This window comes from Tetrao urogallus, assembly GCF_951394365.1.
Source record: "Tetrao urogallus genome assembly, chromosome: 1".
NCBI lineage: Eukaryota > Metazoa > Chordata > Aves > Galliformes > Phasianidae > Tetrao > Tetrao urogallus.
Genome location: NC_136813.1, coordinates 181319302 through 181338651, shown reverse-complemented (window position 1 = coordinate 181338651; position 19350 = coordinate 181319302). Strand labels below are relative to the sequence as shown.

The 19350-nt window shown below is 39.5% G+C and overlaps 1 protein-coding gene across 1 annotated transcript; it reads right to left on the bottom strand.

The window, feature by feature from the left end:
• Positions 1-306: 306 nt before the first annotated feature.
• Positions 307-19154, bottom strand: NAPEPLD (N-acyl phosphatidylethanolamine phospholipase D; the record flags this gene model as incomplete). The annotated part of the gene is made up of 5 exons (XM_079533735.1): positions 307-435; positions 2278-2392; positions 3343-3989; positions 7953-8259; positions 18949-19154. 5 exons carry the CDS (start codon positions 19152-19154, stop codon positions 307-309), a joined length of 1404 nt encoding a protein of 467 aa, XP_079389861.1.
• Positions 19155-19350: the final 196 nt, after the last annotated feature.

Genomic DNA, 19350 nt, shown 5'->3' with positions numbered 1-19350 from the left:
ACTGGTGCAGGTAAGAGTTGGAACTGCAAGTTATATCCAAACAATATCTCATATATTAACCAGTGTTTGGATCACCTCCCAAAATTTGTAAACTAATACTAAACTAATAAAATGAATATAACTGAAAAATGAAAACAAAAACAACAGTAAAATGAAATTTCTATGAGGACTTAAGTTATGAAAATGACAAACCTGGAATCTAAAAATCCAATTAACTCAATCAACTCTGTAAGTACATCAAATTAACATTAGCATTATTAAATACTCGTTCAAATCAAACAAGGCTTACAAGGAATTGCTGCTGGTTTACTGTTCAGACCCATCGTTTGTACTCAAGTCCTGTGACTCTCCATGGTTTAAGACAAAGAAGTCTTCTTTTTTCAAGCCGTATCTTTCAAGAGCTTCATTCAGTTTAACTGGAGGATCCAAGTAATACTAGAAAAATAACAATACAAGGAGAAAACATCACTACCAAATTTAGTGGGCAAGAAAATAAAAAGGAGTATCATCACTCTAAAAGACTGCTTTACATATTAACTATAACCTGAAAAGGAAAGGGAATACATTTGTCAAATTGAACTGAAATGGTTTGTTCTGTTTTTAGTTTTTAAAGAATTAGAATACTGATTTACACTCATCCAGTATCTAGTAAAGCATAACTTATCACCCAAAATTCAGTCCTTTCCAATGTAAATAGATCTCTTAGAAGCAGAAACAATCATTAGTCATTCCTAACACAAAGAAGGAAATGCTAATAGGCAGTAGATGGCGCTTTCTCACATTAGTAAAACAAAGTTGTCAGTTTTAATGTTTACAAAACAGTGCCATTTCAATATAGTGAATATAACGTTCAGGGGAACAGCATTTGTTACGTTTTTAAAAAGGCATCTTAAGGGAGAATAATCCATTTTTGTGTGCTTTGAAGTAACCGATCTGTTTTGTAAGTACTAATGACAGAGCATTGAAAGTATCTCGGATAGAAAATGTTATGAGTCAAGTAAACCTAGTTAACAGAAGCAGAAGAAAGTTACAAGAAGTAATAGTGCAACTGTTGAAAGAAAGGTGAAAAACAGCTACCAGACAAGGTGCCTCCAAGTAAATGTAGACTTCCTGCCTTTCACTTCATTTTTAGTCACTGTTACAATATTCAGGGAACTAATTACTACAAGTGATACAAGAGCAAGGGCAGAAATCTGCAATAATTCCGGATAACCAAGTTTTCCCACGTTTTGCCAGTAAAAGAAGCTGATACTTAATCATGAATCACAAATAGCCTTCAATGCATTTACTATACTGACAAGGTGCATAAAAACTATCCTGAACTAAGGGCACTGAATTCTTATGGCTTCCAAGAGATGTATGCAATGAAAAAAGTAAACTTGGCAATGAATGTCCCCGTCTGCCCTATTCCTCAGCTGTCAGACATCAGGTTTATTATTCACTCTACAGGATATATTCTAGCTATTTAAATGCCTATAAAACACTATTTCTCCAGAAGATATTTGATGGGTTTTTTTTTTTCCTGTCTGAATATGCTATAACGACAGCTAGTGCATTATCATATCTACTTTATTTTCAATATGAAATGTTCAGAACCAAAGACTCATAGGTTTTTCAACTGCACTGGTTTTTCTTCACAGATTTCAGATGAAAGGACACAGAGGATCTGTCATAAGAATCAATCTATGACTCGAAGGTTCAAACTTCAGAGAAGAGAAAGTTACTGAAATGCCAGATTACAGACTAACTTTCTTGTCTGTTTCAATTTTTCTCTGCCCCATGTTTTCCATTGCAGTGTTGATTGTTTTGTTTTTTAACTTTACGCTAAATAAAAAGTAGGCAAATAAATTAATTAGGGTGCTCAATTGGAGAACTCTACTACCCAATATATTTACTTTCTCTAAACCAGAAGGAATATAGTTGTAACAATTTCTGTGTATCTAAAACCTTCAACAACAAAGAAGGGACTTCAAAGATGCTGCATAGCATAAGATTCCCAGTATGCTTCTCTGTCTGACAGGAACCATTAAAAAATAATGCTAATAGATCTCCAGGTGTTTTAATATCTATACTTTAAAATTAATCTTAACTATTTTACACATTAGTTATGAAAAACTACATATCGTTTTGATGCACAGTACATATAGTAACAACTTTTCACTCATATTACATTTTAATTACACATTTATAGATACGTGGGTTAAATTGCATGAAGGAAATAACATTAATGATTGTGTAGATAGAAAATCTGAGCTCGTACGTAGTGCTTAAATTTACCTCATTTGCTAAAGCAAAGGTTCCCCAATGAATTGCTACAGACTTCTTCGCTTGAACATCAATATGGATTCTTACTGCTTCTTCAGGATCCACATGTTGATGTTTCATAAACCACCTACCAAAACACAACGTAATTTTTTTGTGTCACCAGACTTCTTCTTTACCTTCATGGAGTAAGTTGCAAGGAATCTAAAAATATACATTTGCCCAATCAAGAAGTTAGACTATATATGTCTTAAGAATATGCAGAACACTCAAAATCAACAGGCCAGAAAATACCAACATACTCACAAAACAGCAGCTCATGTATTTTTACTCCCCAGAAAGTTATTTTCTTACCTATAATTTTAATAGCATAAGGACATATTATTGATACCTGGGGGCATTAAGACCACAGATTTAAATTACACTTAATTTCATGCCATAAAAGTATGCGCTTCAGAAGATAGCCAAAGGGGGGAGTGGTGAGGAAACAGAGAAGGGAACCTAGGCATTTTTGAAAAACACTATATATATATATATATATATATATATATATATATATATATATATATATATATATATATATATTTTTAACCATGTTCTGATTCTTATCTTCTTTTCTCAGACTACACGTGCTCTGCTTCCAGCATTATATGAATCTTACCATCTAAAAAATTTAGATACTCCATGGTAAATAGGATACGGATTCCTGAACAAATAGGGCTTTCACACACTAGAAAGGATTCATCTTTGTTTCCAGATAAATTGCAAAAGCAGCATAAGGACTTCACCAAGGGAAAAATGCAACCTGTATGCACCTAAATGACATGGATTGAGAAATGCTATTTAAGAGAAAAAGCCACCAAGTAATTCCAGATTTTGACTCAACATTTTTCATGGAACTCAGCCAATTCATCCTTGCTATACTGAAGACTGAAGAATAAAACCTCTGAGAAATGCAAATACGCAGGCAAGTAAACTAGACATTTCAGTTCCACCTTCTGGTTGCTGAATGACAAAACTAAGAAAAATGGGCAATTTGTCTCTTTTGCCTATTTTGACCAAAACATTAGATTTTCATACCTTGGCTCATAAGCTCCAATGGGGATGGCTGCAAGATCGAAAGGTCCAAATCTTTTACCTATTTGTTCAAAAGCAACACAGTATCCGGTGTCTCCTGCAAAGAAAAATCTATTCCAAGGTCCCAAGACAGACCAGCTGCCCCACAGAACCTTGTTGTCATCTGTCACAGTCCTTTTGCACCAGTGTTGAGAAGGGGTAAAGACAAAAGTCACCGCATCGTGACCAGGGACGCAGTTCTCTTCCCACCAATTCAGTTCAATCACATTCTCACAACCACATCTCTGCATCCAGTCTAAGAGCCCTAGAGGCACAAACCAGCGCAGCTCACTGCCAAAGCGTTCGTTTAAACTTTTTACAGAGTTGTAGTCCAAATGGTCGTAGTGGGTGTGGCTGATGACAACAGCATCTATTCTGGGGAGCTGGTCAACCGTGCACGGAGGTGGTCGGAAGCGCTTGGGGCCCATCAGCTGCACAGGAGAAGCCCGCTGGCTGAAGATGGGGTCAGTGAGAAATACCAGTTCATCCATTTCCACCATAACTGAGGCATGTCCCAACCACGTGACTCGCATACCAGTTCCTGTTTTTCCAACAAGTTCTGGGTTTTGAACAAAGTATGGTTTTAACACTGGAAGCTCTTTGTCAAGTTCCTACCAGGAAAAAGAACAAAATATGCATGAGACATATAAGAACGTACTTGGCTGTGAAACAAAAACTTCATACTAGGCACAAATCATTTCAGTCAAGACTTGTGATTTGTTTATATTTTTAGGCAACTTTTATTTTTAAGAACTGCAATACAGATGTCTTTTTAATGGTGCTTTTCCCAGCAAGTTCCTCCTACATTAATCTTTTATTTGGTCACATTTTCACTTCCCTTTCTCAAGAGAAGAGAGTTCAAGAAAGGCTAAGAAACCTGCTAATGCTGATACTGATGTCCCAGCACTTCTGGTTCCTGGTTAGATTCTCCCTGTGATGGTTGTTGCCCTCTGTCTCTAACATTAGATTAACACTATCAGATAGCTTATACAGAGCTAAGCTCCTGCTCCCTTAAAAGCCCAGCTGACGCTGTGACAGTTCAGGAGCCCAGGGTTTTCTTTGCTAAAACAGTTTTGAGAGCTTCAGGGAAGTTACTTTCTCTGCAATATTTATTGATTTGGAGGGCATATGTTGGGATGAAGATACTGAAATCTTACGGCAAGATTAAATATTCATGAAATTGCTTTTCTGAGAGCTAATGGACGAGACATGTTTACTGAAAAGTTTCACGACCGCCTTCAGGAAAGAGACATATACTAAGTTACTGTACAGATAACCTTCTCCAAAGCTGAATGGTTGGTGCAGTACAGTCAATTAACTCATACAAGAATGAACAAAGTATGATTATTAGACTGAGAAAAGCCATTGATTCTCTAAGAAAGAAGTAGAAACATTTTTTTCTAAGTACACAGAAGCAGCATAAGTCTCAAGAACAGGAATTAGGTCAACTCATGAAATTAGATGTGGTTAAGCCAATACGTCAGTTTATGTCAAGGAAATTAAAGTCAGGTATGAAATGCAACAATTCTTGTAACACAATTTATGTCAGTAAGTGCACTGTTATGGAAAACATTCTTTTTAGGTACTTGTTTTTAAAGTTGGACTACAAACTATTTTGCACTGGAGGTGAGACTAGTTTCACTACTTGGCTTTCCCATCAGATGAGTAAAAGTAGAGTCATTCTACGTATCGCCTTCAGTATTTATATCAACCAATTTTCTGGCTAGTACTGGTAATGCCTGGCAGTATTTTATTAAGCAAGGAGCTGCCTGCACATAAATTTTTTTCACTTTCATTCTGAACAAACCAAGATGAGACTCAGTTACAAGACCCAATTCCTCCTCTCAGGGCCATCTTCAACTAGAAGGGAAGGAGGCAGGTAGTTAAAGTAAGCACTTCTCAAATCATAAGAACAAACTAAACCACAAGCTCTATTAGCAGCATACTTCATATGAAATTCTTAAAACTTGTGCAACGGGATAACAAACAAAATACATAATCTTATAGAACCTTAATCCTGCTACAGCACATTTTGTTCTCTACCAAAGCAACCAGAAACAGCAATATTACAAGAATTATAACAGAATTTTAAAATATAGCATCAATTTCAAGTCAGCTACCAGCAGAGGCAGATGTGCTTAATACCATCCTGTCTTTATTGCTCGTTCACAGTGTTTTCTACAGTGTCTTCTTTCATTGTGTCATACCCAGCCCAAGTTTTTCCTTCCTTCCTAATGCATACAAGGAGAAACACATGACTGGTCTCAGTAAGACTAGCTAATTAGCTCAGGATTTTTGGTGCTTAGCACATACTGGAATACCACTGGATTTTACAGAAATAAGAACAACTTATATTGTTAATCCAAAACCAAAATACGTAAAAGACACTACAATGGCATTGGGAAAAAGTGTAAAAAAAAAAAAAAAAAAAAAAAAAAAAAAAAAAAAAAAAAAAAAAAAAAAAAAAAAAAGAATAAATTTTAATAAAGGCTGCAATAAACATACAAAAAGTATATTGAGTCTGGATAATGCCAGAGGCTTGTCAAGAAAGCACGATTATAATACACAGTTTTTCAACAGTGAAGTACCTGGATTATTACTTTTTAAAAACATATGCAATGCATTTGGTACAGATAAATTGAACCTGCTCAGTACAGGAAGCACCAAACATGCTAAAAACTGGAATCTGGAGCAGGATCTCTTCTAAGGGCTTTGTTATCCAGCAGTGTTAAATAAAGTATGGAACACCTACTTTGAATTTTAAACAAGCTCAGAAGAGCTTTACAGCTTGATTTAGGTGTGGAACAAATGTAGCTGGAACAAACATCAAAATGGCTGAGGACCTAAAGAGTACATTTCATTGATCCCTATCTGGGTTTTTCTGATGCATTTCACCAAGCTACTAAATAATTAGAGTTACTTAATCCAACAATTTCAGATGCAAAGCAATAAAATTAGTCCAAAATTAATCCCAGCTGGGTCAGAGAGAACAAGTGAGCTTTACAACTGGGACAGTGCAGATTTCTTTGTAATCATCCTTTATTGCAGGGATAACTAGTAAATTAAAGAGAAGCACTGCAGGTCTCCACTGCCATCAAAGCTGTGCATTCTGCACTTGGTAGTAAACCTGAGCACTGCCTTCTTGGTAGCTCAATCACTGACGAGGTTTCTTACTTGTGCTGACAAGAACTGAAGCAATGACTACAGCTACTGCACACATACAGAACAGGGCAGCAGTCAAAGCCAACTGAAACCAGCCAACTTGTGAATTGTACATAAGTGACTAAAGCTCAACACACCCAAACAACTGCTGTTAATACAGATAATGTACAGAGGCAGGATACCATTCTTAAAAGAGTAAATCACTGGAGGGGACCCCAAGACCAAAATAGGTTTGTTATGCTTTTTTCTGAAATTGAATTATTATTACTGTAGAACAGTTACATCCAGGATTATTTCTCCCTTAAATATGCTCTGTGCCACATAACCTTAAAGAAATCTCAAATTTTCTCAGGGCTGTGTTAATAAGTAACACAAATTCCCAGTCAGAAACCTGATCAGATAACTTCTTTCACAGGTAATTCACATAAGAAAACAAACGAAAAATGTAAGCTACTTGCTAAACACTGCCCGTGAGATTTATAGCTTATGTCTGATTCCTAGGATGCTTAAAAGCATTGCTAACTCCTGTTGGTTCAAAAATACTTTCCCTAGTTGTGTACCCTTTTGCACAGCTTTTCGGTAGGTCAAGAAAACACATTAGAAAATACACAAAGAAGTAACCCTGTCAAAACCATAGCGTAACACTGTGAACCTTAACACTGTTATGGCCACAGAGATAACCAGTGGCTTTCCAGTACCCTGTACTCTTCATGGCAATGAAGCATCTCTCAGAGTTTGCTTCTCCAGCCTTCGCTTTTTAAGGCTTTCCGTATACATCACATCTGACAGAAGCAACGCACAAAGAACAAATAACAATGTGTCCCAGTCAACTGGCCCTGTACCTTTAATATTTCAGCATAAATACTTGTTCCTGTAAGTTTTAATATATGCATTTTTTTTCTCTTGGTTTACTGAAACAGAAACATAAGTTTGCAAGCACTTCCATAAGTAGAAGAAAGGAATTATTAAGTATATTAAATATATATATATATTTAATGGTAGTCTGAAAAAAAAAAATTTGTAATGATACATGCCACAGCTGCTTTGTCTAATAAGAATGATGTTTTATTGTATGATTCATAAGGCAACACCCATTAAAATGGAAATAGTATACTTGTTTATGTAGTTTATGATTGAGTCAGGTTATTTTTGTTGTTTTCATAAACATAAATTGAACTAACTAAATCAAAGGTTGAGAAACTAATTGAAAGGCAAAATCTTGCAGAAGCAAGAAGGATTATCCCTCCTATTGAAAAGTATAAAGAAAGCAATTACAAAAATCAGAAAAACAACACCAACGAGGAATATCCTGAAGTTGTCCAATGGGTTAGTTAGCAATTGTCCTGCTTTAGATGTTACAGTAGAAGGAAAAAACAATCTAAATCACAAGCAGGGAACATGTAAGCGCTTACCTGTTTAGAAGATGGCACATTGCTGTTATCTTTTTCCATGAGGCACCATTTCAAAACATTGGGCAAGGTTGGTGACTTCCATGTTGGCCATGGGTTGATAAATCTCCCATCTTTGCCTCTCTTTGATTTCGTTACATCTTCTTCTAGCCTGTAGTCCAGCCTGAAGCTTTTTCTGGAGGCTCTGGAAGAGTCACTGCCCCTGGATCCTCGATCTGAGTTGTGATGTTTCCTCACTGCTTCCTTTGGGTACTGGCTGGATGCAGATGGAGCAGGCTCTTCTGTTTTCTTATCCATATTTTTTTGAGAACTGAAATACATTTTAAATTAATCAATATTTTTCTGGAGTAACGTCAATGTTTGTAAGACTGAATGTTCTCATACACTGGAAACAAGCCTACCCATTTTGTGATCTACTGTATTTTTCTCAACAAAATAAGCTTCTTAAACTGTTGCTATTACACAAAAGACATCAGAAACATGCCGTGGCAAGTTGACATCAGATCTCTTTGTAGTTCAGGCAGAATTTTACTCCCTGGTATGCACCGGTTGGGATACAAGTGCTATTATCTACCCACTGCAAGAGCTGGGGGAAGGGTCCTTAATTCACATGTGGGAAGAATAGTTAAGTCCTTCCTGACACTTCTGACATTTAGTGCCTGATATAATGTGATCCTTCAAGAACGTCCAAGAGACACTGGAACTACAGAGCACCTTAGGACTTGCCCACATAGCGACTGTTGTGTAGCAAGAGCAGCAGCCTCATGTAACACTAATGACACTGCTTCTGACTACAAGATGTGTCAACACATGCACACACATGCATGCAAAAAAACAAAAAACAAAAAAAAACAAAAAAAAACCAACTAAGAGTTATTTGGTCCTATCTTGTCCAAAACAAAGGTAAACTTCAGTGGAGTAACAGCAAGATTAACTGCTTCAAAAACAAGTTTCATAAAAACTTGACTGAACTGACATATGAAAGGCCACAGAAGCTTGGAATATCACAGATTATGTCTGCAATGCCTGTTCTTAATCCCACTGTGAAATGAAGAGGAAAAAAAAAGAAGTGAGGAAATAACAGAGAAAAGACTATTTTTCTGAAGCCATACATATGGGGCATTTCTTAAAAACTTTCATACTGTCAGTCAGAAGCTCTTATTCCAGACTGCACTGCACTGTTGGAGAGCTTAGGAGTACAGAGTTCCATTGACCTCTGTATGTCCAAGGTGGAGAAAAGAAGTATTCGGATTTTACTTTAAAAGGAATTCAGTCAAAGCCAAATGCTTCCATTTCCATATTTAATGTCAACATTTCAGTATCCTGATAATGCTTAAAAAACAGGTTGCTATTTTTAAAAAGTTATCTCCTTTCAAGTGCTTACAAATTCTATCTGTTAAGAAGTAGAAGATGACTAGTAATGGACAGACAGTGTGATATGCTGCTTACATGTTGGAAGTTTTCAAGTTTTAATTAGAAATTGTGAAGTCTGTTCTGTGGAAAATTTTCCCCAGTACACATTTTAGACTGCCTAACAATTCATTAACTCAGCTTTTCAGGCTTCAGCAGGTATACTCATATGTGAAGCACCAGCCAGATGTACCAAAGTCGCTCCACTCAAAAAAGCTTTCAGAGAACAGAAGTAAATACAGCAGATGGTTTTCTCAAAAACTACTCCTTAAATGTGGTATTTTTTTAAGTAGTTGAATAGGCAGGACTCACTGCATCCCTCTTAAGTTCATAATTACAGAAAAAAATAGACTGTTACTGCAATATTTCAGCTTGGTTTTTGCTAACTGATAAGAAGCATCATCAAATTAAACTCAAATACATTTCCTTGTGATGCGACAACTTCAAACGCAGAGCTCTGCCCTGCTACTTCAGCAGGGATCAACTGCAAAACAGCAGGTGAGGTGCCAGTTGTGAATGCACAACAATGGTTCAGTCGACATTCAGACAACATTCCTGATCACATTTCTGAGAAGTAACACTCCTGGTCATAACCACACTTTAACTAATCTGCTTTTTATTCTGGTTTCCCTGTAGTTTTACTGAAACCACTTTATTATGTGTTTTCCATTTAGCAATAGTATATCACGTCTGTGTCACAATATTAGCTGTAACCACTGATGCTCCCAAGCTGTCTTCTCTGTTCCATAAAATATCTGCTGGAATCAGCCTTCGTTTCAACACCCATCCAACTTTCTCTATGCCATTTTAAACAGATATAAGAGGTAAGAAGCACAAACTGCTAAAAGGAATATATGAGGAAACTGTACTGGATACATTCACTATTGCTTTAACTTGGGAGGCTTTTTGTGCCACTCTTCAAAGAGCATTTCCAGTGCCCGGTCAACTTATTAATTTAGCAAAGCACCCAGGCTCAGCATAAGACATCTACTCTTCCACAACACGTGGTGAAAACAACCCACAGAAGTTTAATCAGGTAGATACTTCATTCCAGGAAATTCTTTTGTTAACATCTTGGAGTCTAATTTTTAAATATATATGACTACTGTAATTATTATTCCTATAAGACACTTCATATTAGAGAGCAAAGAGCCTAAGGTTTTATTTTCAAGCTTTTGTTTATCTATTCATTCATCTCTGAAATAGGTGAATTCTGCTTTTGCTTACTTTTTTTTATAAAACCTTTGATCTTATTCTGAAAGAATAAGCCTCTAGGGGAAGGAAGGATCAACTATGCTGATTAAACAAAGAAAATGCCAAAGCATTTAAGGCACTGCAGGTATATGTCTGCCAAGATATTTTCCACATGATGCACATACATTACTTTCATTAGTATTCCATTGGCAACTGAAGGGAGAAAAGACATCAGTGCTCACAGAATATTTCAAACTCTTCTAGATGCATGAGGACAAATTTACCAGCTATTAACTCACAAAGTATTCCTGATGAACCACAGATTCTTTTGAATTTTCAGCCTCACCAGATCACTTCTGTTTCACCTAAACTGGTAAAATGCTTCCAGGAATATTCAAGGAATGCAGTAGAAGAACTCTGACTTTTCTTATTAAAAATGTAGACTCATTTCTAGAAAGCTCGTATGTTTCAACTATTAGCTTAAAATGAAACTCAACCAGTCATTAGCTTAAGGAGACTCTTACCTTTTTTTTTTTTTTTTACGAAAGAAAGCCTCTAACAAAGAGATTCTGAAGTTATATTTTAAATGCTAAAAATTAAGCAGTCAGAAATGAGCTGATATTTCAGCCAGCTTTTATGAATTCTTCTCCAAGAAAAATAATGGTTTGGCAAATAGCTTCAAAGAATTTAAGCACTGTATTGCCAACCAAATTATGAGGACAGAGGTACTACAAAATCAAACTGGATTGGAGCTGTGGGAGCAGAAGGAAGCAGGAGGAAGGGATTGTGCCCTTAGTGAGTATTTGATCATGTAAAATTCTATGCGAAATCTTTATTTTTCATGCTTTTAAGGGAAGAGGAAAGCTCTTACTTAGAAGTACTGAACTGATTTCTTAACATATGGAAATCATCCTTCAGGATAAGGTGACTTACCACAAAAAAGGGTAAAGGGATTGGCACATTGGTTTCAGACAGGAAGAAACACGACCATTCACAACTACCTGACCCAGTGGGTGGCAACCCTGCCCACCAGAGCAGGCTGGAACTACATGGTATTTAAGGTCCCTTCCAACACAAATCGTTCTATGATTCTGTGCTTCTATGACCTCCACACGCAGGGATGCTTCACTTTAGCTTCACTCAGAAAAGGAAACACATCATCACATACAAACTAGGGTATGAGCCCATGAGTCATGCCAAACCCATAGTGCCAGAAGGTACCCCAGACAGAGGGGAACAACCCTTTTGGATGAATAGGATGAAACATAACACGAATCAAAACGCAAAGCTCACACAACTGGTTTTCCAGCAGCAAACACTAAGGGGCCCTTGTGAACCCACAAAGCAAAGAAGTTGTAGATGAGGCAGGACATGGCAAGGAAAATCAGGTCTTACATTCTGATAAACAGGCTTAATCCTAGAGGAAAAAAAAAAAAAAAAAAAAAAGGATAAAGCTTTTATGACAGTAGATTTGGTGTCAATTGTTTATTTTAGCATTGCTTGTATAATTGAAAGCTTGGATAGAAATATTTTGGCTTTAAGCCTTTTCTATATTTAGGAAAACCATTAACAGCTTATGTAAACATTCTAATAGTTCCTCAGTTTTGTTCCAAAATAAGTTTGAAAGCAGGATTCACTGAAGTTACAAGAAGCACTGTCATTAAAACTTTTATTTTTAAATACTCTCTGTAGAGATTTAAGAGTCACATGCGCAAACTACTGCACAGGTCTCCACCTCTTCCAGCCAGCCTTCTCCATCAGTCACTGCTCAGTACCTGACAAGGTACTATGTGTGCACTGACACGCTAACTGTGAAGGCTGCTGGAACAAATTCATCCTTTTTCACACAGCAACGTGGTCCTTATTTAACAAATTCATAAGCCACAAAGGAAAAGAAAGAGTTACTAAGAAACCACGGTTTACTGGAATCCAACAAAACATCATACTTACCTTGCAAACATTCCCCAGCTTTTCAAATATCCCTACTAATCTCTGTTTTTGAAGAATCAATCTTTGTTCATTTCTAACTGCCATCTTTCTATATAGATCACACTCAGAATTGGGCTGCACTGTGCATTACCTAAAAGGGACAGTGCATGGTACTCAGCAAACTGAGTTGGTTTGTGCTTTTATCATACCACTACAGTCTTATCAAAGTGAGAACTTTCTGCGAGCTGTGTATGGCTACACGACTCAGAAAATGCTTTTCAATATACATGTTTCATGGCTGCAAAAAGCACGCTTTTGACTTGCAACTGAAAAAAGGATTTCAGCTAAGAGGCATTTGCAAACACTATGCAGAACACCAGTTTAAAAAAAAAAAAAAAAAAAAAGCCTTCTGCTCACTAAAATATCAAGTCACTGCCAGCTAAGTTCTGGCTGTGCTTTTATTTTTCCTTTAAGTCTGAAATTGTCTGCATTAATTAATGAACAGTTTGAGACTGGAAAATTCTGAATGCCTTTAAACCTTTATTGTTAAGTACTTCAGGCTGTCCAGGCCAGTTGCAACAGCAGTTACACCAGATGCTCTTGGTCTTAAGACTTCACATAAAGAAGATTTCAATCTTGCAACTAGCTGATCTATGAATACTTTTATTATTTGAGATTTCCAGTAAAAAGTTGCAAGCAAGAACAAGCACTGCAGAAGTTTTATTCAAACTATTTGATATTTTAAGAGCCAGCTAGAGATTCTGTGGGACATCCTGTTCCCCGGGTTATTTTCAAACTAACCACAATCCTCCCCCAAAGCCATGCTACCACAGCCTTCTTCCCTTCTTGCATGCACAGGTGTAAGCTGCTAGCTGTTCCTTCCCTGCTTTTATGAATCACCTGCAAGTATCCTGACTATCATGATTTTGTGTGATATTACAAAAAGACAAATAACTGAGTTAATAACAAAAGCAGAAATAGCCCTCCCTATGAAAACCTCTAAGAACTAGGATGAATACAGATGTGAGGACCAAAGCTTTATTTAGTCATTACTGAGAAAAAAAAATTAATTACCAATAAAGCAAATGCGATGCAACTTACAACAGCTGTACTGCCTCAGCAGCCATCACTGCCAGCCAACCTACCTACATCCTCAGTACTCCTCTAGCTTGCAAAAAAACAAACAAACATGTGCGCATATGGTGAACCCCCCTAAGAGCTGATACAGCAGACAGTCACTCCTTACCATCCCGTCCCCTACAGAAGCCCTCATTTCCACGCAGATCACTGTATAAACACTCAAGGATTTACAGCAACAAACTGGCTCAGGCAGGGAAGGGTGCCAAGCCAACAGGAAGTTATTCACAATGATTACAGGTGCTATCAGCTACATCCTCCTGTGCCCTCAGATACAAATGCAAACAGGCATTAGTCAGATCCACCAGCAGTACCTGGAGCCAGCTATTTCTCAGTGCTGTGATCAGCTCTGGACTTGCACAAACTGCATGAAGCTGCCTCTTCCTGGAACTGGGATAATTCACAGCAACCATCCCTTTGCCATCCAGGTGCCCCAGCTGGCTGACTGTCCCTATCCAATAAGGACAGGGTTTTACAGCCCCCGACACATTTATGCCTTGTATTTAGCATTACACATGTTGCAGCAAAATTCTGTATTCTCTACAGTTTATGATGCTACATGATAGTAGTTGCCTATAGGAACCATGCATATGAACTGAGACGACAGACCCAGCCTCCAGTGTCTTTACCTACACATGCCTATTAAAACTATTCATTTCCTTCTCTAGCCTCATCTTTTGCATCTCTGTTTCCAAGAACAGGCATATGGCTATCACATTTAAAAACTCAGTCTACCATGACTGTCCAGCTTTTAGGCTCGCCTGGACCACAATGAGTGAAAAGGAACTGTCTTAGACAACATATAAAATACAGAATATAGTTAATGTATGTAAGTATTAGAACATACATATATATATGTATATATATATAGAGAGAGAGAGAAAGACACAGAAAAGTAGAGGGCAACAAAAACATAAAGCTGTGGGTTGGACACATATGGGACCATTGTTAAGATTCAGTGTAAAAGCAGCACTGCTCCATGCTGTTCCTGGGGAAGGCAGAAGGAAAGCAGGACTCAATTCTCCCTTCACTTTGAAGTGTTTTACTGTACGCTCTCTTTCTAAACAACCCATTTTCTATTTCTACTTAATGCATCAGGAGGAATGGGGGATGCACATTCTGGAGCTGTAATTAAAATTTTCTTGCCTGCTGTGCTACGCAGGCCTCCAGCTGACCACGCACACAAAGCAAAGTTCATGCAATATGGCTGCTGTACGGCATGCAAGACAACCACTGGATGGTGACTCAAATACAGATGATTTTTAAAGTCAACAGAAAAATACCAGAAGACAGCCCATGCACACAGCTGAGTACAGATAACCTTTGGACTCCAGCAGCAAGGATAATCTCCATGGACAGCTGCTCACAGTTGCAAGGAATTCTAATGAAGCTGTTCTAAAAGAGCAAACCTTTCACTGTACCCATCCAGTCACAGGATCCAGAGCCAGCTCTGTGTTCTGGCATCAGCTCTGCATAAATGCCTTGTGGACGAGCTCTTCATTAGCTGGTCTGCTGATGTGAACATAATTAATCACAGACACAAACCCTTCCAGCAGGAAGCTTACAGTTAGAAGAAATGATCCAACTTTAAAGTTCAGTATTTGCAAACACGCTTTAGCCTCTCAGATGCATTAACAGACAACACAGATCAGGTTTAGTATTTTAAGCCATTATGTGATGCTGATGCTGTGCTGTTAGCACAGGTTTTTCTCAACTACAATGAAGTTTTAAAGGCTTGCACTCTGTCCTGAGGGCAGAGGGCTCCCTGCCTAACACCCTATGTCAATTAGATATGTCTAAAACAAAACAACACCACACTGCCACACTTAACGAGACGAAGGCTCTATTTGAACATACTATGGTAGAAAGAAAGACAGGTAAGAACTGTTCCATAGAAGTGCACAGAAGCCTTGCCAACACCTTCATCCATAGGACCCACATGGCAAAGCAGGACCTGAAGCAGTTCATTTCAATTCAGTGCTGGCATTTTTATGTCTGCAGCTCCCCAGTCGCTATCTCCTCCTCATTTACAAAGCCTTTTAATTTTCTTTTTTCCTTCTCTCTCTCTCCATGCCAATAAGGAACAAACTACTACGCAAACTTTCTCTAGGCTCACAATCAAAAATAATCCTTTAAATCCTGCAAAGCCTCAGTTAGCCAGGAAGTGCAGCAATGCCTGAGCATTAAACAAGTTTTCATTGCTAAGTCAACAGACACACATTTTTGTTTATATACATATTTAAATGCAGGCTCACTTAATTCCCACTCTTTGGTTCAGAGTCTAAGCACACAGTATCCAATGTGATTTCTATGTAATATAAAAATATTTCCCTAAATTCTTTTCTAATCTACTTTCACACTTGGATTTCATCATATGTTCAATTTCTGCTTATCCAAATAACATCCTTTCTCTCTTTCTATGTACATACACATTCCCCTTAGCCATATGGATTTGCCAAAACTATAACACTTGACCTTAGATGTGTTGAAATTCAAATAAATAATCTTCACATCATTTAATGAAAGGAAAATAAAGCTTTTCTTTACTGAAAAAACGTTTTTCTTGAATGCAGCTGTTCAAAGACCACCTTTCACAAGAGTTAAGCTATGAGGTGATCAGTCTTCCCAAACACAGAATTTCTGAATGATAAGTAGTAGAACACTAGATACAGAATAACACAAATACAGAAGGAAACTGGGAACATCCTGAGGCATCACCCTTTTCCCCCATATACAAACAGCCTTTTTTTCTATCCCTACAACCACAGGTCGGGAGGCCTCTCCAAGTACCCTCAAAGAAATCCGAAGTGCTTCTGTTGTTAGTCAATAACAAAAGCATTCATGTTAAGGCTGTTTGTTTGTTTTCCCCCTCTGAAGGAGGCAAAGCACATCTCCAACATAAATGTGAGCCATCTACTAATTCTCAAGGCACCATTCTAAATACGTAGGAGTTTTCAGGAGACAAAGTGTTTCATTTTAACAAGCCTAAATAGATGCTCACAAACAACTCATTATTGCCACAATTTCATCATCAGAAATAGCTGAACCGCACTGAAAACTTCCTTCAAAAACCAGCCCACAGCATAGGAGCCTTCAGCGTAAACAAATTAAATTACTTCCAAACATTGTATGCAATGGAAAATCAACACCTTACAACAAACCTTGCTCAGCAGACAGTTCCACCAGCACTAACTGCGCTAGCAGGGCTTACCCAAGAAAAATCTCTCAATTTACACAGCCTAATTCCTCACCACCTGACCACTCCCTCGCACAACACCACACCAAACCTTATTTCTCACAACGGGGACACCAAGTGTCCTCATGTGTGCACTCACCAAGTGCAGCCAAGTGTCCTCATGGTGTCACTTGGTAACATCCAGTTCTCTTTCCTGAACAACTCTGTGAGAGCTACCCATTTTGATGCAGTTATAGGCTATCTAAATCCATATTATACCTCCTTTATATAGCTGCTAATATATTACATGCAAGCAACAAATAATATGACTCAACTCCACGGTTTTCTAAGAATATTCAAACCATGTACATCTGCCATATAGAAAAATCCTTTTCATTCAAGCTGCACATAGAGGCTGGATGACCAAGTGATTTACTGCAATTGTGCTCTGAGCATGTTAGAATGAGAATCCTGACTACAACCTACAAACATACAGCAATTGATCAAAAAATTAAACTGATATCAGGAACAGATTTACAGATGTGACCAAAAGGAAAAAATAATCTCACTGCATGTGTTATACATAAAGGCACTAATTAATATGACAGCATTAGCATTTTCTTCATCACAGAAAAAACATTTGCTTTCTCATTTACAGAAGAAAAAGAAACCCCTAAATTGTGAATTAGCAGTTCTGTTGCAATCTAGGGATCATAGAAGTTAACGAAACAGTAGGTTGCTGCTGAGCTAACTCCTCAAATCCACTTAGCCTATACAAGGGAAGAAAATAATACCGGAACACTTCCTCTACAAAAGGCCACTGATCTCTTTCAATTTGAACAGAGCCAAAGCCCCATTCGCTGCTATTTGTACCAGTTTCACTTCCAACCCTAACTTCCTCTTCATCGCCACACTGCCTACATCAGAGTGGGCTTCTCAGTCCGGCCATTATCTTCTCGTGACAGGGATTCCATTTTCAGACTATATCAGGCATTTCTCAAGCAATTGCTGCAACGATTCCCAAAGCAGTATGGGATTTATCTTATTTGTGGTTTGTGGTTCATATCTGTAAAATTAATCACTCTTCCTACCTCATTAACTTGCAAAGTAGCTACTGTGAAGAAAAATCCATGGACATTTTTAAAAGCCTTCTGTCAGAAAAGTGATGAAATTAATTATTTTCCTTTCCTGACCTTTAATTTTTGATGTCACTTTCTTTGGAGTCATTTGAAAAATAAAAAGGAAAGTCCTAAATGCAAACTGTACTTCAAATGAGATGCTGAGAACTTGCTTCAGACTCGCTATGGTACATGACTTACTTAGTAAGTGAAAATAAATCACAGTCTCTTCAGCTGAAGTCTAACACAGACACAACTGCATGCAGCCAAGATATTCAAGAAATACTTTGCCTAAGCCCTTACTACAGATAACTGCCGATCATTCAGATTATTTGACTGAACTAATTATATTAGATTACTCTATTAATATCTACCACTTCACGTCTGCATCACATAGCGCAGGAGGAACGCCGTCCGTGCGTCCCTTTCCACGGGAGCGGCCGCCGAGGCGTCAGTTCCTCGGAGCGCGTTAGCCGGGAGGTTACATAACGCGTCGCTCCGGGAGCGATGCTGCAGCGTTACCTCCCGAGCGCTCACGGTAAACCCGAGCACGGCCACGGGGGCGGCGGGGATGAAGTAGGACTTCTTCCGCGTCACTTTCCTCAGTGCGAACGCGGTCCGCAACCCCGCGGCGGGACGGGGCAGAGCCCGCAGCTCCAGCCGGGGTGACCCATCCTCAGCCCGACCCCGCGCCGGCAGACACCGCAGCGCGGCCGGCGGCAGGGCTGCGGCCCGGGGACCCTCCCCCCACGCCCAACTTCGCCAAAGCGGCCGTCCGGTCTGGCCCTGCCCCGCTCCCTCCCCACCCGACGGGACCCCGATACCGGACCGTCGGCCGCTGCCGCCGCGCCTTCCCGGCAGCAGGTGCGTCGCTGCGACTGCTCGGATCCCGGCCGGGCTGTGGAGGCGGCGGGGCGCGCAGGTGCTCCCTCCGCACGGCTCCCGGAGCGCCGGCTCCGCTCGGTCCCGCCCGCAGAGCCCTCCCTGCCCACAGGAAGGCGCGGGGCAGCGGCCGTCAGCCCGGCGCGCCGCTCACCTCCTGGGCCGCTGCCCCTGAGCGGTCCCGTCCTCTTCTCCCTCCTCCTCCTCCTCCATGGTGCCGCTCCACCCCCTCCGCGGCGGTTCCGCGGCTCTCCAGCAGGAGCTGTCGAACGGCTGCGGCTTTCCGCCCGCGCAGCACACCGCCGAGGGCAGCGCGCCGATCTGCAGGCAGCAGCTCCACAGCGCCCTGCCCCGCACCATGCCGCAGCGGCCCCGCGTGCGCGGCCGCCCCCGCCCGGCAGTGTACGGCGCTGATAACAAGATGGCGGCGGGGCCCGGCGCCTGAGGCGGGCGGCGTCGGGCTGGGAGCCGGCCAAGACCTGTGGTTGATCCCGATAGTTCGTAAACGTTCCCCGTCTGTGCGGGCTCTAACTCACCGGTGTCGTAGCGAAAACTT